Here is a 15,992-nt window from a genome sequence, read left to right as displayed (position 1 = left end):
TCCTCTGGCCTCTCCCCAACTTATCCCCATCGCTTCAGCAGCAGGGCACAGGCCTGTAGCGCCCTCACTCTGCCTCCACCCCCCGGGGCCACAAGGGACAAGAGGCCTGAAGCCCCCAGGCCCGTTGCACTGCAAGGCACAAGAAAGCACCCCCCCCCAGAGGGGGCACCTTCCCCGCGGCCCCTTTAAGAGCCGGCGCCTGCGCCCTCCCAGCTCTTGTCCTAGCAACCGCCCCCGGGGAGGCCCTAGTAACGGCGCGAGACAGGCCAGGCGGGGGAGGTCACGTGGCCCACGGCCGCAGAGCCTGCGCGCGCCAGTGCAGCGCTGCGAGCGGCGGCGGCGGAGCTCTGCGAAGGGGGCGGGCGGGCGGGAGGGGGGGGGGGGGTGGGTGGGGGGGGGGGAGCGGGGGGGGGGGGGGGGGGGAGGGGGGCGGGCGGGCGGGAGGGAGGGAGTATTATGGGCTGTGGGAGCCGCCGCGGCTGCTGCTGAGCAAGATGGAGCTGTCTGCAGTGGGGGAGCGGGTCTTCGCGGCCGAGTCCATCATCAAGCGGCGGATCCGCAAGGTGAGCCGGGGCGCGGCGGGGCCGCTGCGGCGCTCGCCCCTCGCCCGCCCGCCTCCAACCTCCCTCCTCTCCTGTCTCCGCAGGGGCGCATCGAGTACCTGGTGAAATGGAAAGGCTGGGCCATCAAGTGAGTGATCGCCGGCTCCTGCTCCCCCGGCTCCCTTGGAGCAGGGCTAGCCTTGACACCCCCCTCCCCCGCCAATGTTGCCCCAGGGTTGCATTTTTTTTTTTTTATCCTCTGTTAATCTGTGCGTGTGCACATGTGTTTCCCTCTCTCCACCCCCACCCCCACCCCGGGCAGGTACAGCACTTGGGAACCCGAAGAGAACATCCTGGACTCCCGGCTCATTGCAGCGTTTGAGCAAAAGTGAGTTGAGCAGCCTCTAGGGAAGGGAGCAGTCTAGGGAGCAGTCTTGGCCGGTGGGGTAGGAAGCACTGTGGCGGGAGGTTTACCTAGTTGGGAAGGAAGGAGGGAGGTGGTATCCAAACTAAAAAAAGGCCCTGTGACTTTTATGTATTGATCTATTTATTTTAATTCCCCCCCCTGCTTCTGGGGAAAAACTTTTGATGTCTCCATATTTGGCTCCCTAAAGGGAACGGGAGCGGGAGCTGTATGGGCCCAAGAAGAGAGGACCCAAGCCTAAAACTTTCCTGCTGAAGGTAACTATATTTAAATAACTTAGGCCCGCTTAGACGCATTAAAAAATCTCACTGCCTCTGGGCCGTAACTCTTAAATGCCTTCTGGGTGCCTAACTCTAGGGCCCCCAGTGCAATGCAGTAAAAGACCTGGGGGGGGGGGGTGAATATGATGTGTTGGGAGGGAACGTGAATGCAGATATGTCCTGGGAGTATGAATCTTTTTGGCCAGTCTTCTCCCCCTCTCTTCCTTGGACTGATGAGGATTGGTCCTCCCTGCTCCCTATGGCTGGGCTCTCAGTCTTTCAGCCCTTTGCATGTCTGTGAAAACCTAGCAGTGCATTTTAGCAGTCACAGGAATTTCTGTTTTAAATGTATGGCTGGGGTCCTGCTGCTGCTGCCTCTGCTGAAACATGCCTGTGGTTTAGGCGGCTCTGGGTGCCATAGTTACCTATAGGGTTCACTGCTTGTTCTGAAAGTCCCAGAACGGTCCCACCTTCTAATGGGATGACAGCTAAAGTCTCCAGTTCCTTCCCCCTGGCAGTGGTATTGTCATAACAGCTTCATGCACAGATGTGGGTTTTATTTAACTAGGCAGATTAAAAATGCAAAGGAAACCCCTTCCTTTGCCATGTTTTGGCAGTGACTCAAGTTAGAGAATTCTCCTATGAATTGCTGCTATCAGCCATGTTTTGCTTGACGCACATTGCAATGCTCCCCCTCCACCCTCCAACTCCAATCCTGTATGGCAAGGGAGGGCCAGGAGCATCTCACTGAGTGGCAGGTACAGTTCAGGGAATGACCACGGGCATCAGGAATTCCTTAGTCTGGATCTTAAGAGGTGCCCAGAAACTTTGGGCCTGGTCACTTTAACAGTGCATCCATCCACTCATCCTTTCTCAAACACAGTGGTTCTGGCCAAGCCTCTTAAAACCTTGGGTCTGTCTCCCTTTCTGTAAAACAGGGTTAATAATTTCTTTCCCTGCCTCTTCAGGTTGCTGAGGGGCTTCCTTAGCTACTGTTTGTATAAGGCTTTGAGGGTGTGAGCTGCCAAGTCTGAACATACAAAATGATTCTCCAGGCGAATTGCTCCCCTCCTACCTGTTCGAGAGGGCCATAGAAATGTTTGAAAATGTGGGTCTTCGGGGATGCTCTGGTTTAAAACAAGAATGGGGAACTCAGTTACGATATGTTGGCAATCAAAATCTGTCCACTCCCACCAGCCTTACCTATATTGTTGCTAACCCATTATTACAGACGGCAAATAGAAAAAGCCTGTTTTCTGTTCTCTACTGCACTGACGTGCGTTACTGTTTACTTGGTGAAACTGAACTAGTCTGGTTTCTTTCTCTGATTCTCCTATGAATTAGAGGCTTCCCTTGTTTCATTTTTCCAATAATGGAAAGTTTAAGGGGATGCCGTCACCTTAAAAATAGCACTTCCACCTGTTGTTGTTGTTGTTGTTGTTGTTGTTGTTGTTGTTGTTGTTGTTTTTAAAACTGTTACAAGTAACACTTGAAATCTTCAAGAGTGATTAGAGGGAAAACACTTCTCTGTTTTTGTTTACATTATGCATCTGACATTGCACTGTATAATCAGTTCCACTAGTTTCCCTGAATAATCAATCCATTTCCTCCTTTCTTTGTGTAGTTCTTTTGCCTGTCAGCACAGGACTGGGGCATTGAATTAAAGTAACTTAAAAATGTATAACAGTGAGCTTGCTCCTGAGAATTTACAATTCTAAATGAAGTTTGCAAGTGTAGTATAAGGAACTACCTGAATTTAGGCAGTGTTTTATTAAGCAACTTGATTGGAGTTCCAGTTAATGGGGAGTCATTAATGTTTCCAAAAGGAAAATACAACTTTAAAACCCTTAATTTGGCGCCTCAGCACATTGACAGTAAACTTCAAATGGTGTCTTGATTTGCCCTAAAGCTCCTCAGCTCCTTGAATGTTACTGATAACCCCCAGTGAATTATAGCTGGGTTGACGCTCTAGAAAGGAGGGTGAAGTGTGGAAAAAGAAATTGTCATGGGAAGGTCACTGGCCTCTGGAGGGGGAGAAAGTGGGGGAGGGGAAACGCTAAGTAGGGTGGGAATATTTGTCAGGTCCACTTACTCTTCAGTAGACAGCTCCCTCTGGGAAACCAGCCTGGTGAGGCTGTATTGGTGACTTGCCTTCGTGGCTGGCTTCTGCAACTACTGATCCAACCCTAAAAATAACACCTGAGGCCAGGCAGTGAGAAGTAACTCTATCTCAGCTAGTCCCAGCTGAACTTGTTCAAACTGTGTCCAGGCAAACTACTTTCAGTGTGGTTATGAGTAGAAAAGCCACTAAAATGAGACCTTTTGTCTTTTTTCTTTTTGGCTCCTTGTATGTATTTGAGGTATCTGCCTGCTTGACAAAGCCAAGCTTTTGGCATCTGTTCTTCCTGCAGAACCAGTGCCATTACAGGAGACGGTGCTGGGTTCTATTCCGTCTCGCGCATCATTAACAATGTTGTCAGTTCTTTTGATTGCAGAATCTCTTGCCAATGAGAATTTCAGAAGCTGGGGAAGAAATTTGACTCCTGGATCCCAGAGGGAGTCTGCAGAGCTGGCACTTAGAACAATATTCTTTTTGATTTGTAAATCGAACAGATTAGAACTGGAAGGCATGACGTTTAAATACAGAACCAAGCCATGACTGTTGTTAGACTAGCCGGCATTCTAAATGAATGACCTAGTATGTAATGTTTCTGGCTAGTGTTTTGAAATAAGCTCATGCATAAAGTGAGGCTTCTAAATCCATGCTTAAGAATCTGAATAAGTGGTTTGGCTTGAAACTCAGGTTACTTGTTTGGATGATTTACTATGGATTTGGGGCAAGACTTACAAAAGTATTAGGTGTCTAAAGAGAATAGACACCTAGTGGGGGCTTTCAGAAGTTTCCAAGCAGGCTAATTGATGGGAATTAGGCACCCAACTTGTTTGGTTACTTTTGTTTGTTTTGGTATATTGTCCCCAGGTTCACTTAATGCCTTTCTGTCTTACGATTCAGGGTGCCATGAGGAATGGGCAGATGCATCTTTTAGCCACTTTAAAAAGGGATGGGGAGCTGCTCTTCTGATCTAGTTTTTTAAGTCTGCGTGATCCTGGATAAATTTGAGGAGTTTAGTCAACTTTGATCCTCAATGAAAGAGAGTTAAAATTGCAGCACTATGATTTTGTGGAAGCACAAGTATAGTCAAGGGAAGGGAACAGCTTCTATCCTTATCCTTTGATATTGATACAGTTATATTTGTCTGTATTGTAGGTGCTTACCTCAGGGATACAGTTGACCAATGGGGTCTTAAATTGACAAGCCCGGGGAAGGAGAAATATTGACTTTATTCCCCGACTATGAGGGTGGGGGGGAACTTTCCTGTGATTGAGCTCAAGTTCAGAGGAAACACTTACTTAGTGGGAATGATCATACTGCATGGTCAGCAACATGGTGAGATATACCTAGGGGAAACTCTTGTCTGGGGAATGGATGACACAGGGCAGTTCCTTTCAACCCTGCTTGTCTGTGCAGGTTTTATAAGCATTTATACCAGTGGTTCTCAATCTTTTTGGACTCAAGGCACCCTTCGCTGGATTCAGGGCACCCTCTGTAACGTCTGTGAACTGAGTGGCACCTAATATCAAAAACTACATTAGTGCTTACCACTTTGCAGAGGGGCCAGGCTGTGGGGGTAGGGATTATTCGGGCAGGGATAAGCCTGACCCTAGTTATCTCCTTATCTCTTCATGCCTTGTGGCGCCTCAGGGTTCCCCAGCACCCTGGTTGAGAATCATTGGTTTATATTTATAGGCAGGAAAAACCAGTGAGTTTCAGATTAGGTCAAAATGGAAACTCCTGCAGAGCTAGATGTTAACTCACCCTTGTTTCATGCTCCAAATGTCTTCCTTTCCCTGCCCTCCTGGACTGCTTGCTCTTCTCAGGCCTTCGATGTAGGGCAGTGCTTAGCTTGAGGGGCATTCCATGAGGTCAGGAAAGTACTGGTGGAAGATGTGTCCTGGTCCTCCTGCCCAGTGCCTGGCTTGCAAAATTCTGCTCTCTCTTTTTTTGTTTTTTCTGGGGGTTACTCTGTAAATACTAGTGTAGAGGCTGGAGGGCAGTAATAGGGGCAAGAAGAGGACTTTGAAAGCACTTTTCATGCACCTACAAAGGAATTCCTCATTGCTGTCTGCAAGACTTAGCTTGCAGGGAGTAGCAAGCAGACTTCCTCCTCTAAAACTTTTCTATTTGCTTTTAATCTCTGCTCTCTGTTCTGTAATTTACCCCTAAGCAGTTGGAGACTGACATCTGTACCTTTGTGATAATTGCTTCCCACTCCAGTGAAGAAAGATGAGGGTTGCTTGGGATAAGTGGTGTGCTACTGCTTTCTCCATTTATGATTGCAGAGTGAAAAGGTAGAACACTATCCAGACAGGCAAAGGGGGGAAATGAAGGCTCTTAAATATTTTATTTGGAGACGGGATGGACAAAGCAAAGCAGGCATGCTGATAAATGAGGTAAAATTGTGTGAACATAGAGCTGCTGAAAAGATCTTATTTTGAAACAACTAACAGGAAAATTGGTGCATACAAGGTCATTGTTATTTCCTCCTCTTAGTTCTTGATACAAACCAGGTGAAGACGAGCAGCTTTTAAGGAACTTGACTGTGTGCACACATCTGCCTGAATTTGCTATGTGTATTTTAGAGTCCCAAGAGGATGGACTAACATTGTCTTGGTGTATCCCTGACTGCATTGATTACAAAAAAATAATGAGGCACTTGTGGATAGTAATTGGAGTGGCTGCATAAAGATAATACAGGCTTCCAAAAAAGTGGGAGGGGAAAAGTGATCCTAGCAACTTCTCTACTTCAAATTAACCTTCCTTCTCTGTTCAGCAAGATTGCTAGATGTTTCCGTCTTGGTGAACACTGGTCTGTGAGGATTAAACAAAATAGGCTGCGTACAGCACTCCACATATCCTTGACTATAAGCAAGTTACGAATATGGTTCCTGCTCCAAAGAACTTGCAAGTTCTTAAAGGAGGCCGAAGATGCACTGGCAGAACTGAAAATTTAGCAGCAGTTGTTCTCTCAGAGTGTAACAAACTCTCTCACAGCTCATGAGCATGGTAGAAGAATAGAGCTTTCAGCAAGAAGAAGCAGGGGTGGGTTCTTTTGCCAGAGATCTGAAAGGAAAGGCAGTAACTCTGAGACATGGGGTTAGGAGGTCACCTTGTGTATAGAGGGCAGCAGGGAGATAGGCACAGAGCTGGGAGCAGGAGACGGAAACAAATGGGATAGCAAAACTCCTTCATGGGGAAGAGCGGGGAACTTTTGTGGAGGATGTCTGACAGACATGATCGCACTTTTGGTAGAATTACAGTAGCTGATGGAAAGAGCAGGAGAGTCAAGTTCTCTGGATAGTAGATAAAGCACCTGATACTAATGTGTCTGGAAACCTTACCTGAAAAAGAAATTTGAGGTGAATTGGAGTGTGCATGCTCCCTTCTTCCAGACATGTTGTCCTTTGAGTTAAACTAAGTAATGAACAACTACAATTTAATGACTTGGAAGGAATGTAAACTTGTAGCTTCTCTGTGACTAGCCTGGCAGAGGAGGGAAAGAGCATGCTAATTCCATTCCAAGCACAGGGAGGCTTTGGGAGGGCAGAGACACACAATAAGTAGGAAGCAAGAAATAGATATAATCTGGAAAAATGCAAACCAATACCTCATGCTCTAGGTGTGAAAAGCAAAAGATTTTTGGTATCATAGCACTAAGGAACCCCAGCCATACACTCAAAACTCTACTGTACCAGGCTGAATGCAAGCACTGACTAAAAACAGCCCATCTTCCAAGAGTCTACAAACAAAATAGGAGAGAAGAGGTAATTGATTAGCTATCAACAGATGAGAGAAGCCAAGGGAGTTGTATTGGTCAGCCTGGTAGGGACAGCTATTAGCCCAGCAGCAGCCCGACAAACAGTTGTCAAGTTTCTTGTTGGCATTAGGGCAGAAGAGCTGTAGGGAGACACTGAAAGGAGGCTTACAAGGTAGTTTGGCAGGTATTTAGGCCCTCCAACCAAATGGGGGGGACAGCATGGGGGAAAGCACAAAGGTGCTTGTTGGAAAACAGCAGGTGAGTGATGGAGGCTGGCATCATCAGTCAGTGTGAAGTGACCACTCAATAGTAAAGCAGAAGGCAGGGCCAGGTGGCACCATAGAGACTAATTGATTCAGAGAGGCATGAACTTTTAGAGGTGATGGCATGTGAATTTGGTTGTCATCTATGAAACATTGTACCTCTCAGAACCAACTGGTCTCTAAGGTGTTACCCTGCCCTGCTTCCTGCCTGACTTACAGTTTCTTACAGCCTTGCTTCTCTATGATTCTAAGAGGTCATCTAGTCCAACCCCTTGCCTAAGGCAGGATCATTCCTATCCAAACCATCCCATACAAATCCATAACATAACCTGGACTCATGTCGGACTCATCTGGCCCATGGAGCTGGCCCACAGACCAGATTGGACCCCCAGGCTAGCCCTGCATGCTGAATCTAGCATGTGTCCTGAGGTGGCTGGAATGAGTGCTGTGTGCAGCACGGTCTTGCTCTGGCCTCTAGGGCTGGACTGCACACAGCAGACACTCTGGGGACACATGTTGAAGTGGTCATTGGGGCGTAGTGGCCAGAGTGGGCACCGTGCAGCACAAGGAGCTCTCTGCCGCACCCCATAGGCTGCATGGGGGTCAGTTCTAAGACCCCCAGGCAGCACTTGGGGCTGGATGAAGGGGCTCCACGGGATGGATCCAGCCAGTGGGCTGTGTCTGACACCCTAGTTTAAATCTGTCAGCAGAACTACACAGCCACAAGGCATAACTCGCTAACCTGTCCCAGGTAAAGCAGGGGAACCACAATGATCAATGTCCTGCTGCTCCAGAGGTTGTTGAAATATGCTCAAGAGATCCAAGGAAAAACTTCAGACTACCCAGCAAACTACAGTAAGATACAGATTCTGAAGGACCATGAAACTGAAGATGAAAGAAGTGCTGTGGTTGGAGTTTAACAGCAGACAGCCAATTATATATGAGATTACTGGGTTATACCAGCAAAAAAGCCAAAGGGGTACATATGGTTGTGCAGAGCAGTGGTCTCCAAACTTTTCTGATCGCACACCCCTATCAGTAAAAAATTTGTGAGCACGCACCCCCCAATATACACATTGCAATATGCTGAAAGTGAACAAACAAGTGAGGGCACCGCTGTCAACCCCTCCACATTGTGGAACTCCCATTCTTCCTTTAGATTACCTTGTGTACCGTACGTGACACGTGACCGTCTGACATATGGGTGCCAGTGTCAGTCCGTATATTAAGTATTAGTAAAGCTTAATTTCTTTCTTATTTTTTTAGATAAAAAATAAATATAAAATGAAGTTCTAATATTTTCTTCCTGCACCCCAGTGGATCGTCTTGCTCACCCCCTGGGGTACATGCACCCCACTTTCGAGACCACTGGTGTAGAGTCATGTCCTGGATCAGGGGGTTTCTCTTCACACCACATCCATGTGACTGTTTTTCGACTTGGACATTCCAGTCCAAGCACCCCCACAACCTGGTAAATTGCAGCTGAAGGGAGCTTGAAGCGCAGCAGAAATGGCTGAGGGGCTAGGGCAATGTGTGAGAAAAGGGGATAGAATGGAAAGCAGGCCTTTGCTTGGTTACGTGATGTCCGATAGGAAACTTAACCATCAGTGTGACTTGAAGGGTGAAAAATAGTGAGTAGTCATTCAGTGCATGCTGGGCTGCAAGATCTTTGGGACAGCAGCCTTGTCTAATTAGCCATTCTGTGAAGTGTGTAGGAATAATGCATGAACCTGAGAGATGAGAAACTCTAGCTGGCTCCTGGGATACTTCCCCCAACAGTGATGCCTGCTAAGGTTCATCCGTGCTAGACTTTTATTTTTCTTTTCACCTTCACCTAAGATAAATAGCTAGTATTGGCAGTGTGGGACAAACATTTGGAGAGCATCCATTCCAGCTTTTAGAAGCATGTGTTATCTAGTGTACTTTATTTGTGAGTCAGTTTAACTGAAGGTGTAAAATCTCTGGCACAAATGAGCCTTTAGAGTGCTCTCCCAGAGTGGAGTCAAATGTCACCATATTCCTAACTTCTTTACCCATGGGGGAGGGGATCATGGAAGCTGTACTTAAATTTGGGGCTGTGGTTGAAGTGCACCCAGGCAGTGGACTCTTCTGAGAGAGAATCAGGCTGGAGGTACAGGCCTTCTGGTAATGATGAGTGTTTGTTCATGCGCTTCCCTTCCTTTCCCACGATGAGGGTTCTCCAGAGGTCTGTGTGAAAGGGGAGGAGGAGTGGCAATGTGAAAAAATGGGATGGAAAGGAAAGCATGTTTTGGGGGCTGCACTTCTCTCTGTGGTCACTAGATGGTAGAAATTGCTCACTTGATTCTTAATTGACAAGATGAATGGTGGGTGTGGTGCCAAAATATCGGGTTACTTTTAGCCAAGGTTGGGTTTTGGAGGAGAGAGGTGCAAAAGAGTCTGTTTTGGGTAAAGAGATGCTGTGTTTCAGATAGGTGAAGTGTTTAATGTTAATAGACGCTATTTACAGTGCAAATCTGCTTTGAGAAGTGATGGAAATTACACTATGGGACTCCATACTATTGGGTTACTATGTCTCCAGCTCAGACCTGCTCAGTTTGCAAATGCTGGCCTTTGCTAATGATCCTGCTCTGGCTTCAAGAGCTGTCCTTGCAAACAGCAGATGAAAATTCTTGTCCCTAAGGTCACCTGCCATGACTCTTAATCTGTTTGTTTGGGAGGATGACCCAAGAGCAGATCTGAGGATGGAAGGTGCCTTGCTGCACTTTTACTACCTTATCTGTTACTTGAAACAGATATTTGGTCTGCATGGGACAACCTTTGTCGGGGTGTAATAGGAACATGGGAACTGTCAAATTGAATCAGACCTAAGGTTCCACCAGGCCACAGTTGGCCAGTCTGTGCCATGGGTGCTACAAGTGGCATGGAAAGCCTCTGTGTGCAGCACTTGGCAAACCTGGGAAGGAGAAGGCAGAACAGCAGCAGACAGGGAAGGGAAAAAAAGCAGATCAGCAGCAGGGGAAGGGGATCAGAGTGGCACTCGAGTATGGGACTACTTTGTGGCAAGCCTGCTAAAAAAGTTGGCCCCTGCAGCCCTAGACCATTCTCCTCTTTCTGACAGTGGCCAGAATCAGATGCTTCATGTAAGTGGAAGAACCCCTGCAACAAGCAGAGGTGGGATAATAAGCCCACCATGTCACCTTTCACTTGTGTGTAATGGGGAGAGACTGGCTTAAGCCCTGAAGTACAAAGTTCAGTATTCAATTCAAGATTCTTGGTAGTGTTGGGGTGATGTTGCTGCAATGATGATCCAGGAGATATGCAAAAGGCAAGAATTCTTGTGGGTGATATCTTTTATTGGACAAATTGCATGGTTGGGATAGATGGAGGCAAGCTTTTGGGTATTGTAGTAGGCCTGAGAGAGGGTACTGTGATATTTGAGAGCTTGTCTATATCTATACCAAGCATATCATTGGTCCAATAAAAAGTATCGCCCTCAAGAATTCTTGCCTCTGGAAATTCTTGATTTTGGGGGGGGGGGGTTGGGTTTTTTTGGTTTTTTCCCCCCATAGGAACCATGAATTTGTGAACCTTGAATCTCAGATCTTTCCCCTCTTTCTAGTCTGTCAGATCACCAATGCCTCCATTACCCTTTCACAGGTTACATTTCTTCCATGGCTTCTATGGGACATTAATATCTCAGTAGTGTGGGGTAGTAGGGAATAACACTTCTGTCACCCTGCTTTTGTCTCCTCCATGAATCAAACCCAGTGAGCTGTTTATGCAGCTTTTGCTCCCTGTTTGGCAGTGCCTTTTGAATTTGCAATCCAGATCTTGGTGTTGAACTGCCTATCTCCAGATGTTTATTGGGGTGACAGGCTGCACAGTCCTCCTGGGAATCCACTGTAACTCAGCATCTTTGGCACTGGGTTCTTCTGAGCCCTTTCCCAGGCACTCCATCATTCAGGGGAGATGTCTGTTCAGTAGTCCAAAAAACAGACATTAGGAAGGCCTAAAATATAAGCAACCCTCCTGCCATAAGTTCCCTCATTTGCATGTGTGCATCCCACAGCAACTGATAGTAAGCAGGCTGCAGCCCAGTCTACTCTCTTGCTCTCAGATTAGATTCCTAGGTTGTTTTCATTGTCATTGAGCAAAATGAATGTGTTGGTTTGTATTCAGCTATCAAAAATCATATAATGGTGATAGTCACTGCCTTAGCTGACATATTGGGGTTTGAACTGGGAACTTACAGAGGTAAAAGCACGAACAGCCAGAGCTTGACCTAAAAGGCCAAGGCTGTGGCAGAGAGGGGACTTTAATAGGCCTTCTGTCTGATCTACAGAAGAACACCAGTTACCTCTTACACAGCAGGGAGGTATGTAACCGTAGAAGTCATGTATTTATACTCTGTGCAAGTGAGGTTGCAGCCCTTGTCTCCTGGCAGGGTGTGGCTAATGTGGCCTTGGATCAGCCCAAGTTGAAGAGCCCTTGACTTGTGGCTAGCTGGGTCTTGGGTGCAATTCTAACTACTCTTTTTTCCCCCCTCCCCCCACCACCGCAGGCTCGGGCCCAAGCGGAGGCCCTCCACATTGGGGATGTGCACTTCTCTGTCAAGCCTGGCTCCAGCACCTCGTCACCCAAGCTCCACTCCAGTGCTGCAGTGCACCGGCTCAAGAAGGACATCCGGAGATGCCACCGCATGTCCCGCCGCCCCCTACCCCGCCCAGACCCCCAAAACAGTGGGAGTATGGGCGGGGCAACTGGCATCCGTCCTCCAGTCTCACCTTTCTCGGAGACCGTCCGCATCATCAACCGCAAGGTGAAGCCTCGCGAGCCCAAGCGCAGCCGCATCATCCTCAACCTAAAGGTCATCGATAAGGGAGGGAAGACCACTAATGGGTCAGGGGCGCTGGCTCGGCCAAAGATCCCTTCCCGAAACCGTGTCATCGGCAAGAGTAAGAAGTTCAGTGAGAGTGTCCTCCGCTCCCAGATCCGCCACATGAAATTCGGCACCTTCTCTCTCTATAACAAGCCGTCTGCCACACCAGCCTCATCACTGGAGGGGAAGACGGAAGCAGAGGGTTCCCAAGCAGCCTCCTGCGGGTTGATCGTGGGCTCCACCCCTTACGATGCCCGCAGTTCCAGCTCCTCCGGCTGTCCCTCACCCACTCCACATTCCTCCTCTGACCCAGATGATTCTCCCCCAAAGCTGCTTCCCGAGACCCTCAGCCCTGCCATCCCTGACTGGCGTGAGTCAGAAGTGCTTGACCTCTCCATCCCGCCCGAGTCAGCAGCCACCAGCAAGCGGTCACCCCAGGAGGGATGTGGCGGGGGCCAGACACCACCATCATCATCCCTCTCCTCCGACCCAGAGCAAGAGGCAGGCGACTGGCGCCCCGAGATGTCCCCGTGCTCTAATGTGGTGGTCACGGATGTCACCAGCAACCTCCTGACGGTCACCATCAAGGAGTTCTGCAATGCGGAGGATTTCGAGAAGGTGGCAGCAGGTGGAGGTAGCAGCGGCAGCAAGTGAGCAGCTGGATCCCTGCGCCAGGGTGGGGGGAGGCTCTGCTGCAAGAAGTCATGGTGTGAATGGGTTGTGGTTAGTTTTCTCCTTCTCCCCCCTTCCCTCTCCCTTTTGTTTTTTTTCTTGTTCCTTCCTGCTTGGAGACTGGGGTGGGATGGGGGTGAGGGAAGCTAGAAATCTGAGGTTCCCAGATGTCACAGCTGTGAGCGGGTGGGGGTGGGAAGCTATTGGTCCCAAGGAACATGTCAAATTAGTGCGGAGCCTTTGGGGTGGGGAGAGTGTGTGTATGTGTGTGTGTGCATGGGTGTGTGTGTTTGGGGCAGGGAAGGATCTTTACCCCACCCTACCTGAAGGTGCTGGTGAGCTTCTGCTCTTGGTAGGGAGGGGAAGGGGCACTAAAAAGGGAGCCCATGGCAAGTACATGATCGCTTATGGTTCTTCTCCTTGTCGTCTCCTGAGGCAGCTCCTAATCTTGTCCCTTTTCTATGGTATGGATTGGCTCTCTCCTGACGTCTGGCCAATGATACCTGACATTATCAGAAAGACAGACGAGATCAGACCATAAAGCATTGTGGCCAGAACCCAATTGCAGCATGGCCCACATGGGTGTCTGCTCTTGCAGTTCATGACCCAGGCTCACTTCCTTCTTGCTCTTATGATTGGTGCTAACTTGGCAGTTGTATGGGCATTTTGAGACCACCTAGGCCCTTCCTCCTTCCTTTCTTCTGCTTCTTCCCTCCTGGATCTTCCAATATGTTCAGCCTCTTTTGGGACTGTTGCTTCCATTCTGGATCTTCCTCCTAGTGTTCATCACTTGCACTTGCTTGGGTACAGGGCATAAAGTAGCCTTCCTAAGCTTTTCCGTGGTGGAAGCGGGAGAACTGCACATCCGTCCTTCAGTCCAGGGGGAGAAATGTACATAGAGTGATGGTGCCCTGGCAGGGTGTGGCCAACAGGTCATCTTGCACAGAGCTCCACCAAATCATTTTACTATCCTTACCCTGCTGGTGGCAGGAAGGTGGTCTCCTCAGTTTGATCTGTTCGGTTGGTGCACTGGAGTGGATTCACCTCTGCCTTTCCAAGGTCTGAAATTGCCTCTACAATTGTCAACCAAAGGTGCTAAGAACCTGTTGTAAGACTTACTGGGTCTCTTACACATGTGCATGAGTGTGTGTGCATGCATATGCTTCTCCCAACTCCCTAGTTTCTTGCTGAACATGATTAAAAAAAATCTGAAATTGCCCCCCCCCCTTGCACCTGGGAACAGGTGAGTGCAGCTTCCATCATTCCCCTTCCCCCCTGTGCTGTTAATTTCCAAGCCACAAAAGGACTGTACTCTGTTGTTTTGTGAACAAGCTTGGTGGTAAGATGCCCTTCTCTTGTTTTTTTCCGCTGGCGTGGTGCTGAATCTGAGGAAAGCGGAGACAAGGGGAAGAGAGGCTGACACAGTCCATCTTCATTTGTGTCCTTGTATCTGCCTTGATCCCATTATTGTGAGCGGGAGCGTATTGGGCCCTCTCATCATAGGACCCATACATTATCTTACCTTTTATATGCATGTGGGGTGGGTGGGAATGTGAGAAAGGAACTCTGTCCAGATGGCTCATCATCACCCAAAGAGCAGATTGAACTGGGTAGAGTTCACACTTTTTGCAGGTGGCCACACCAGAATTCAGGTTCTAATCTGAAATAAGTGTCCACAGGGATTTGCGTCAACTACAAGAAGTGCGAACTAAAACCAGTTTAATTCAAGCTGCATGTCAGCCATCTGAGAGATGCTTCCAGGTGCTGTTAGTCTCACCCTGTGTGCACATTATTATTTTTTTAACACACAATATTTAGCAGCTATGTTTGCAGGGGAGTGGGGAGAAGGAGTTTTTTTTTTCCCCCCCATTCATTCACCAATTCAAGGCTTCCTGTAATGTGTGTGTGTATGCGTATGTATGTGTGTATTAATATCTGCCTGTTGTCTTTGTGGGTTTTGAGTTTTTTGCATCTTTCTTTCACCTTGTGCACCCAGGATTCTCTTATTTCTTGACAGCTTATTCTTATGGCTGCAGCTTCATGGACAGGTGGCTTGGGACAGGGGAAGAATATCTATATTAGGGGAAATATCAAGGAGACCTGTATTAAAAGGAAAAGTTTTTTAGAAAATAATTATTTTATGAGGCTGCAAGATAAGAGGAACTATTTTATGGGGTAGATGCATACTGGCCAGTCACTTTTTTTAGTCGTTTGGTTACTGTTTGGCGTGTATGTGGTGGTGTTCCTGTTTTGTGGTAATGAAGTTCAGAAATGTTCAAAAAAGTCTGTGGGAGATAAAAAGGGAACTTGTAATAGGAAACTCTTGACGTGTTTTAGCCAAGAATTGTTTACTTGGCCAAATTCTTTTTTTTCCCCCTGCCCCCCGTGTCTGTTGCTCGGTGTTCTTGGATAGTTTCCAAACTGAAGGGTTTTCGCCTTCCTCTGGAGTGATGAATCACAGGATTGTCCATTAGGAGCTGCAGGTGGGTCTGTTGTAGGGAACCTCTATGAGGACCAGACAGTTGGTGACCCTTCTCTCTGCAGTTGGGAGGTGAGGGGGCTACTTGGCTTTGGAAGAACTTGCATCCTAGATCCATTTTGTATTGGAAAGAAGTATGATCCAGTCAGCAGAAGTAGCTAGACCACTTTTGGGTGATGTCCCTACCTTGGGTGGGTTATCTGCAGGGACTGAACCTCTGGATCTAAAAGCATGAGCCTCTCTACTGCTTGAATTAAGGACCACCTCTGAGTGCAGTAGGACCCTCAAGCTTTGTGTAGTCCATTTACCAGAGACTGATGAAGATTTATGCTGGTATAAAAGTGGCTTTATACTCACCTTTGTGAATTTTTCTCCCCACTCTTAACCGGGAGATAGAAAGGAAGGTCCCACCCATGTCCTTTAGGAAGGGCATGGGATCAGACAAGGGGTTTATTCAAAAGGATTCCCCCCCCCCAAAAAAACAAACAAACAAACAGGGAAGCATTCTCTGTGTCTGTGCCATGTATGTTCTCTTGTTGTGTTTTTAGAGGAGATTTTATGATGGAGTGGAAAAAAGTGAAATGATTAGTTTTGCAAAAAAGAGAAAAGTTTAAA

General features: G+C 47.8%; 1 protein-coding gene across 2 annotated transcripts; it reads left to right on the top strand.

The window, feature by feature from the left end:
• The first annotated feature begins 444 nt into the window (after positions 1 to 444).
• Positions 445 to 15,988, top strand: CBX6 (chromobox 6). 2 transcript variants are annotated; one of them, XM_019544944.1, is made up of 5 exons: positions 445 to 563; positions 647 to 690; positions 865 to 930; positions 1,157 to 1,223; positions 11,963 to 15,988. In XM_019544944.1, the coding sequence occupies exons 1-5, from the start codon at positions 495 to 497 to the stop codon at positions 12,878 to 12,880; spliced, it is 1,164 nt and encodes a 387-aa protein (XP_019400489.1). In that variant the 5' UTR covers positions 445 to 494; the 3' UTR covers positions 12,881 to 15,988. The 2 variants fall into 2 exon arrangements, with proteins under 2 accessions (XP_019400489.1, XP_019400488.1); XM_019544943.1 differs by having other exon boundaries at positions 11,909 to 15,988.
• Positions 15,989 to 15,992: the final 4 nt, after the last annotated feature.

Source organism: Crocodylus porosus, unplaced genomic scaffold (genome assembly GCF_001723895.1).
Source record: "Crocodylus porosus isolate Cpor-Errol unplaced genomic scaffold, CroPor_comp1, whole genome shotgun sequence".
NCBI classification, from domain to species: Eukaryota; Metazoa; Chordata; order Crocodylia; family Crocodylidae; genus Crocodylus; species Crocodylus porosus.
This window is presented reverse-complemented; position numbering and strand designations above follow the sequence as displayed.

Coding starts and splice junctions, on each gene's coding strand:
- CBX6 (XM_019544943.1), top strand. CDS start 495: ATGGAGCTGTCTGCAGTGGGGGAGCGGGTCTTCGCGGCCGAGTCCATC. Junction 564..646: donor TCAAGCGGCGGATCCGCAAG/GTGAGCCGGGGC, acceptor CTGTCTCCGCAG/GGGCGCATCGAGTACCTGGT. Junction 691..864: donor TGGAAAGGCTGGGCCATCAA/GTGAGTGATCGC, acceptor CACCCCGGGCAG/GTACAGCACTTGGGAACCCG.